General features: G+C 48.2%; 1 protein-coding gene across 3 annotated transcripts in view; it reads left to right on the forward strand.

Annotated features, from left to right (window-relative positions):
- SENP1 (SUMO specific peptidase 1) overlaps positions 1 to 4089 on the forward strand; it is a 52975-nt gene extending 48886 nt beyond the window's left edge. For all 3 annotated transcript variants that reach the window (XM_077329138.1, XM_077329137.1, XM_077329139.1), the window contains one exon: positions 1410 to 4089. In XM_077329138.1, the coding sequence (XP_077185253.1) occupies positions 1410 to 1472 (63 nt within the window). In that variant the 3' untranslated portion in view covers positions 1473 to 4089. The remainder of the gene's footprint in view (positions 1 to 1409) is intronic.
- Positions 4090 to 8872: the final 4783 nt, after the last annotated feature.

Raw genomic sequence — 8872 nt, forward strand, 5'->3', positions numbered from 1 at the left:
GCCACATTACTTGAATGGCCAATGTTATTCCCCTTCCTCGTGTATATATAAGACAAGGTATATCAACTATAGGAGCCTCTTGTGGCGCAGAGTGGTAAGGCAGCCGTCTGAAAGCTTTGCCCATGAGGCTGGGAGTTCAATCCCAGCAGCCGGCTCAAGGTTGACTCAGCCTTCCATCCTTCCGAGGTCGGTAAAATGAGTACCCAGCTTGCTGGGGGGTAAACAGTAATGACTGGGGAAGGCACTGGCAAACCACCCCGTATTGAGTCTGCCATGAAAATGCTGGAGGGCGTCACCCCAAGGGTCAGACATGACCCGGTGCTTGCACAGGGGATACCTTTACCTTTATATCAACTATAATTAGTTCACTCTTGGCTTGGACCTTTTTTATGCCTGGCTCATTGTTGGGGGTCAGTGAGGGGCCCCGGGATCTGATAAGAGCTCCTAGAATCATAGAATTATAGAGTTGGAAGGGACCTCATGAGTCATCTAGTCCAACCCCCTGCACTATGCAGGACACTCACAGTCCTATCGCTCATCCACTGCTACCTGCCACCCCCTTAAGCCTTCACAGAATCAGCCTCTCCGTCAGATGGCTATCCAGCCTCTGTTTGAAAATTCCCAAAGATGGAGAACCCACCACCTCCCGAGGAAGCCTGTTCCACTGAGAAACCGCTCTAACTGTCAGGAACTTCTTCCGAACGTTTAGACGGAATTTCTTTTGAATTAATTTCATCCCATTGGTTCTGGGGCCCTGACCAAAAAAAAAGTTGGGGAATGGCTGCCATAGAGCAGTGGTCCCCAACCTTTTTATCACCGAGGACCACTCAACACCGGGGACCACTCAACGCCTTTTACTGAGGCCCGGTGGGGGGGGTAGTTTACTCCTCTACTCTCAACCACTGCCCTAACGTTCTCTGATCGCTATGGTAATGTTTAAACACCCCTTCAAAATAAGATACAGACACGCCACAACAATGAAGTGTGTTGTAAAGGGCTGGGGGGATGAAGTAAAGGGCCGGGGGGGGGGGGGAGAGAAGGCGTCCTTCAGGGCCCACCTCCAATTAGTCGAAGGACCACATGTGGTCCACGGCCCACAGGTTGGGGATCGCTACCATAGAGGACAGAAGCCATCTATGACACCTTGGTCCAATTGATCCCTCCCCCGAAAACTTGGCTTCACTTGTGGATCTGTAAAAGACCTGGGAATGCGATCAGGCTGGTGATGCCTGATTACAGCTTCAAAAGAATGTTAACCATCTTTCTGAAGCGCTCCCAAGATCCAGGCACAGCAGGATATAACTTTGTTGGTGTGTTTCCCACTGGTGCAGAATGGATTCAACCCTGACACCAGTATCCCCTTCTGGATGGCTGACTGATTTCTCTTTCCCTTTTTTGTCTCGCTAAAGCAACACATGCCTTACTTCCGGAAACGGATGGTCTGGGAGATCCTCCACCGCAAGCTGTTGTGATTTCCCATCGGACACCAGGACCCTTCAGAGACTATATAGGCCTTTATTTTTCTCAGCCATCTCAGACACGGACCGCGTGGGATTCCCATTGGTACTTAACAGACTCTGTAAAAATAGGGGTGGGTGGGAGGAAAAGAAGTCTGTGGGTTTTTTTTTATAAATTCCATTTCACAGACCCATGAGCTGTGGAACCTTTTCAAAAGCACACTTGCCTTTTTTTTCAGTTTTTGGTCACTTTGGACCCTTGTTTTTCCCCAGCATTGATCTCCCTGCAGCTCCCTCTTTTTACTCGTGAGCCCTTTTAAAACCAGCTGATCCGTGCAAATGATTGAAGCCTCGTCAATCAATGGGCAAGGGTTGCACAAAAGCACTTGGGCGGGTGTCTTGTTTTTGCCCTGATCTTGAGCTTGCGTTTGATGAGGACAGGGCCACACAGGGCCGCTGCTGCAACATGCACCAGCATTTTTTCTTCCACGGCATAAAGCGTACTAGTCCCCTGCAAACTTAAAATACTCACGGACGCACATCTGAGAGCCCGATCGGCTGACTTTTCCCAAATGTGTGCGCGTGTTTTAATTCCCACGCGTCCTGCATTTGGTTGTGGATAACTCATTTCTCGACAGCAACCGTAAGACATGGCTCTGCCCCTTCATTTCTAAATCCTCTGAGGGCCATGTAGGACGAGGAACGCTCGAATCTGGAAAGCTCTGATAGACACACCAGCACATGAGAAGGCCCTTGCTGTCCTTTCCCTCGTGGTCCAGCCTTCCCTTCAGTTGTGCCACACGTGACGCTCCGTGGCAAAGGAGCAATCCCTTTTTCAATGATGTTAAGTCGAACCCATCTGTCCTAGCGAGGGGTCGATGAACTTTTCACTTGTGCTTTCTGTGGGAGCCCAGGGCCAGCAGCCCCTGTCCCTTGAAATGACAAGACATGTACCTAGTGGCTTCCTGGTCCATGCCTCTCCCATTGCTGCCTCTCGTAGGCAAAGGATAGGAACGGAATCTGAACGCGGGAAGAAGGCCGGAACACTTTGAGAGCCTTGCCCAGAATTCAGCCCCAGAAAAGCCGGTGTGTCCCCTTCTTTCTCCCCCCCCCCTTCTCGTTTTCTTGGCCTGTGAACGAAATTGTAAGGAGATCCTGAAACGAAGAGTGACCGTCGCGTTACATCCCATGAGCAGGAAGGGGTCTTGACTCCGAGCAAGCAAAGCAGCTATTGACTCGATCCTCGACCAGCTAAGGAAGAGGGAGCTCTTTGTAGAATTTAGGTACAATACAACTTGTTTAAAGCTCTTTTTATAATTATTGGTTAAAACTGTTTTTTATACCATAAATATATTTATAAGCCTTTCCCACTGGTGCAGTGAACAAATATATAAATATATATATATATATATGTCTATTGGACTTTGCAGCTACTGTATGTACTGTATTCAATTCTCCCTGTGGAATTTGCCTTCCCTTCCCCTCTTTTGTTGTTGTCGATAGCCATAAGTGGTGGAGTTGAAGGGCCGTTTAAGCCGGAATGCTTCCTCCTCCTCCTCCTCCTCCTCCACTCAGCCTGCTTTTAACGGAGGCCCATCTAGTGCCACAGGACAGCATATGGAGTCAGTTTGGATTCTGTATGAAAAATATGTCACGTGTGCTGCCAATGGCAGCTTTTGTGCATGTATATACCACAGGCAGACCTTTGACAAGCCCCAAAGCACCCTGATTCTTCCTCGCCAGCATATCTTGGAGCTGAATGAGAGAGGGGCTCTGGCAGCACCATCCTAAGCACCCTCTTGGTCCGTTGATGTTGAGGATGCCTTTGTCAATCTCTCATAGGCCCTGTCGGTGTGTGTGAGGGAATCACATTGCTCCTCTCCTGCCCACCTGTGCCGCAGTTTGCAACCCCTGGGCAGTAGGGTTGTGCGCCTTCGGCATCCGAAGCGGCCGTTCAAAGCTGAAGCAGCCAGTGGCGCGGGGGGAGGGGAGGTGCTGGCGGTGGCGCGCAACCCGGAGCCTGCATGCAGGTGCAGAGCTCTGTGCCTGTGTGTGTGCGCTCTGTGCCTGTGTGTGTGTGGAACGCTGGTGCCACCCCCCTGCCCCCTGCAGCGCTGGCTGCTTTGGCCTTGTATGGCTGCTTCGGACGCCAAGGCACACAACCCTACTGAGCAGTCCACGTTGGTTAAAGCAGCCACCTCCTTTATATGGAGATGTTTGCATCTGCCTCTTGCCATGTTTAGGGCACAGCTGGGGATCCTGGTCTGATGGTTGCAGGGCTGCTTTCCAAGATCCCATACCACACATTACCTCTGGGTGTAACCTTTTAAAAATAATTCTAAAGAGTAACTAAGTAAATGTCCAATTGTATTTTTGCCATCAGATAGGGAACATTTTATATATTCTATAGCTGTAAACAGTAGTTTTGTACAAACAGATCCCCCCTGCCCCCTTGGTTGTATTCTTGCTAGACAAGTTTGTATCCTTTTTGATCAGTCTCTGTGTTTTTATACCAGTCTCTTTGGTAACCTTTTTTTCTATGTTTTCCCCCCTGCAAGTAATGATCTAAAAGCCTGAAAACTGTATATTATTTTTTTTGGTAATATGTTATTCTTAAATAATAAAGATGACTGTTTTAAAAAAAGTGCTTAAGAATCTAAGTCCGGTCTGCCCTATCACTTGTCCCAAATTGTTTTAATATTCCTTCCAGTATGGTGTAGTGGTTAGGAGTGTGGACTTCTAATCTGGCATGCCAGGTTTGATTCTGCGCTCCCCCACATGCAACCAGCTGGGTGACCTTGGGCTCGCCATGGCACTGATAAAACTGTTCTGACCGGGCAGTGATATCAGCGCTCTCTCAGCCTCACCCACCTCACAGGGTGTCTGTTGTGGGGAGAGGAAAGGGAAGGCAGGAATATCGGGGCTCTCTCAGCCTCCCCTCCCTCACAGGGTGTCTGTTTTGGGGAGAGGAAAGGGAAGGCGACTGTAAGCCGCTTTGAGCCTCCTTCGGGTAGGGAAAAGCAGCATATAAGAACCAACTCTTCTTCTTCTTCCTGAGGACAGAACCGATTGTTACAAAGAACACAGGCCTGCTTCTCAAAATGGCAACCCTGTGTCGAGTTCGCCGCTTCTCCCATCTTGCTTTGCACTCTGATTTCATTCTGGGAAATGCTTGCGTGCCCCCATCTATATCAGTGGCTTACACCAGGCTTTGTCAACCAAGGTCTCATGAAACCCTGGGGTTTCTTGACAGCCTTGGAAGGGTTTCCCATATGTCCATGCCAGTGTGTGTGTGTATTGGTGTTTATCAGGTGATATGAGCATATATGGACATTTCAACCTGACCCCCCCTCCCAAAATAGCCAATGACAGGCCTGGAGGGGGTGAGAAGGGGAGGAGTCCCAGGTGGGCATGTACACAGCAATGCTTCCCAACCATATTCTTACACAATCATGCCAGTTCTGGGGTTTCTTGAAACCTAAAGAATGTCTCAGGGGGATTCACAATGGTGAAAAATGTTGAGAAAGGCAGACTTACAGGAATGGCAAAACACAAACGTGGGTGAAAAATCCTAAACGTTGTAAGGAGACAGGAGGGCTACTACCATGTCTCTGTTTGCAACTGCAACCTCAGATTTCTTAGGAAAACGTTCTGTCCTGTGGCTAAATACAGAATCAAGGATCAATCCCTTGTCAATGTGTAGAAATTGACTTGGCGATTCTCGGAGCTTGCCCCCAGTGTGTAGATACACGGCCCGTGGGTAGGGGGCAGCAGTGAACCATGTTCTCTCTGAGCTTCCTCTCGCTGCATGCCCTGCTGCCCGGCCGTAAAAATGTCTCCCTTTACCGAAGCTGGACATGTAACTTATTAATCCATCCTTACAGGGTTGTTGTATGTACCAGAGAAGCGAAAGATTTAGTGGGTGACAGCAGGGTGCAAGCTATAACGGGGGTTGGTGCTCATCGTCAGAAGTGCCGGCTCTCCAAAAGTATGCCTTTGGCATCTCTTCCGATCTTGCCCTTCTAATACAGTATTCTCCATTCTGTGGCTGGATAGGGATTTTCAGGTCATGCTGGCTCTCTTTCTTTGCAGCCTCGGCCCTAGACATGAGCAAGGGCTTCTGACCAACTTTTACAAGCAAGCAGTCATTACCTTTTTCAATCTTTACACACATGCCCAGAGCGAGTTCTGTCAATAGACCTTTCGCTCAAGACACAATGCTCTGTTTATTCCTCACTCCGGTTCCTAACCTTCGCTCAAATATGGGAACTATTTATCCCTCTAGCTGCGGCTCTCCAACAATGAGCCGCAGCTCGCTTGCGTGTGTCAAGAGGAGACACAGAGTCCCTTTCTGCCCATCATCAAGAAAAGGAGTCAATGGAAGGGCTCCTTCTTCCTTTGCCCATCTGGAACTGTTCATCCCATCAGTGATTAGTGTTACCAACCTCCAGGTGGCAGCTGGAGATCTGCTATTAGAACTGATTTCCAGATGACCGAGACTAGTATTCCACCCCCCCCCCCTGAGAAAGGCTGCTTAGTAAGGTGGTTTCTATAGCATCATGCCCTGCTGAAGTCTCCCCCCCCCCCAGCTCCACCCTCAAAATCCCCAGGTATTTCCCAATTCAGAGCTGGCAGCTCTACCAGCGATGCAGGAAGCAGCCAATGTCTAGAACTATGCTGGCTCGGTACAAGCCAAATCCCAGTCTGCTTGACTGCATGGCTCTGTTTACACCTGGTCTTTAGAGGCACAGGTGGCAGTAGGTGTAACACATGCCATTAGAGTAATGCAGAATCCCAGGCTTCAGTGCTGCAGCACTGAGTCCCAAAAGGATGTTTAGAAGTGAGTCCTCCTTTAAAAAGCTCTTGAATTGCTGCCTTAGAGCGATTATGGCATAGCCCATTATGTCAATGGGCAGGAGATTTTAAGAGGGGTTGGCAGTTGCCAAGTGTCCATAGGCTTAAGGGAAGAGCTGCTCCTTGGCACACAGAAAGTCCCAGGTTCAAAGCAATGTGAAAGACCTCTGCCCAAGATCCTGGAGAGATACTGCATGGAGAAATAATGAGCTTGCTGGACCAAGGGTCTGATCCACGCAGATTCTTGTATGTGTGTGTGCATTGCTGCACACATCATAAATATGCAGGTAGGATCTCGAAAAGATGCAGAGCAGGGTCAGCAGATGTTAGACGGTTGGTGTGACATACCAGCTAAGACCCAATTCAGGAGATGAGACCCTGGAGGTCCTTCCAACTCTATGATTCTAAGGCTGTTTCCGGATACTATCGTGTCTGATAGAAAACCATTAAAAGTGCCAGCACAGAATAGCTGATACTTAAAGATTTTTCTAAAACTGAAAAGTTCTCTCCTTGTTTTCTCCCAGACAAACTAGAAGGAATTCAGCAATGCAGTTGCCTCCTGCAAGTCTGGAAGTACATTCCAAGTAGGGTTTTCCTGCTCATGTAATGCAACTGAGCCCTGATGTGGGTAGCCCAGGCTAGGCTGATCTTGTCAGGTCTTGGAAGCTAAGCAGGGTCAGTCCTGGTTTGTTCTTGGGTGGGAGACCACAATGGCAAACCACTTCTGAATGTCACTTGCCTTGAAAACCTTAGGGCAGGGGCAGCCAAACTGGACGACAATTACCATGTGCCCCTGCCAATCGGCCATACAGATCACAGCAAGGTTATTTGCATCAAATACTTCTGCAGGAAATACGTGTTTGGCGCTACAGAACCGTAACAGCCCTGACTGTCTTTGCCTTCAAACAAGGTCCCCTTAGAAAGAAAGGGACTTGTTCTAGCACTTCCCACTTCGCAAGGCAGAGTCCAGCTGTGCCATCTGTCTCCAAATATTGACCTTGACAAAGTGTGCTCAAATATAGGGGGAGCCAGACGCCACTGCCAAGGTCTCTTTCCTGGCAACTCAATGAATATGGTGCCTGTAAGAAGTTCTCCTAAAATTGTGCCCGGATGAAGGATGCCATCTTGGCCCTTCTGGTTTGACTCACAAGCTGCCAAGTAAATACAACAGTATGGATGCCACAGGGGGAAAAATCTGTTGACTGGACTTTTTTGTCAACAGAGAAGGGCTTCTCCCTATCCCATTCTCCGGATCTCAAAACTATTCTGACTGGTCATAGCTCTTCAAAGTCTGCCGTGTCCCTGCCCTGCTATTGGACCATTGTATGCCTGCTGCAAAATCAACCAGTGATCTATTTTCCAGGATCCAGCTTCAGGTGGGATGAATCTAGAAGATGGGTAACCCTTCACACAAGGTCTTATAACTTCCATTTTAATATATTTCATTGGTATAGTGCAAGCTTTCTCAACCAGGGTTTTAATGGCCCTGGAAGAGTTTCCTGAATGGATGGGAATTAATTATGTTTTATATATTTTTAAAATGTGTTAAACATCTGCCAGAAGATATGACTATATATGATCATGTTGACATGACCCCCTCTTCCAAAATGGCCAATGATGGGCCTGGGGGGTGGGAAAGAGAGGGGCCTTGGGTGGGCGTGTCCACTGCTCTGCTTCCCATATTCTGCATGATCACACCACTTCTAGAGGCTCTTGAAGCCTGAAGAATGTTTCAGGGGTTTTTCAACAGTAAAAAAAATGTTTAGAAAAGCTGTTTTAGTGTCACGTCATTGTCTGCTTTTATTCCTAATGGGTTATATTTTTATTTTAAGCTGCTCCATCTGTTATTGGAGTATGGCATTGTAATCCCAAATGATTTTCACCCTTCAGGCAGTGTGATCCCAAATGATTTCCACCCAAATTACTTCAAAACTTGCACTGCGAGCTTTCCATGGTTACCAGTCTCTAGGCATGGTCTCAAGGCCTCCTGGAATTGCAACTTATTTATTTATTATATTTATATACTGCCCTCTCCTGTGGCTCAGGGGTGCTTTACATGGAACTGAAGGAAAAAAGTACAAATAACACGGTAAGTTGGACACTAGCAATACAGTCATAAAAGTAGAATATGGTGAGAACATCCATTTAACCCATGGGATGGACCTATCGGTGGTGGTTTTCGTGAGAGGGGGGCTCAGGGACCAATGGAAGGTGATTGAATTCAGGTCAACCTCAACCCAATGCCTGGCGGAAAAGCTCCCTTTTGCAGGCCCTGCAGAACTATTTAAGCTCTGCTAGGGCTCTGATCTCCTCCGGGAGCTCGTTCCACCAGGTGGGAGCCAGGATAGAAAAAACTCTGGCCCTGGTTGAGGTCAAACGAGCTTCCTTGGAGCCAGGGATCACCAGGCAGTCAGTAGTAGCAGAGCGTAAGGCTCTTTGAGGGGTATAGGCAGAGAGACGATCCCTTAGGTACACTGGGCCCAGACTGCAAATGGCCTTTAAGGTGGTTACTAGAATCTTAAACCCGATCCCAAATTATCTCCAGAGATCAATTCCCCTGG

This window comes from Paroedura picta, chromosome 3 (genome assembly GCF_049243985.1).
Source record: "Paroedura picta isolate Pp20150507F chromosome 3, Ppicta_v3.0, whole genome shotgun sequence".
In the NCBI taxonomy this organism is placed as follows: domain Eukaryota; kingdom Metazoa; phylum Chordata; class Lepidosauria; order Squamata; family Gekkonidae; genus Paroedura; species Paroedura picta.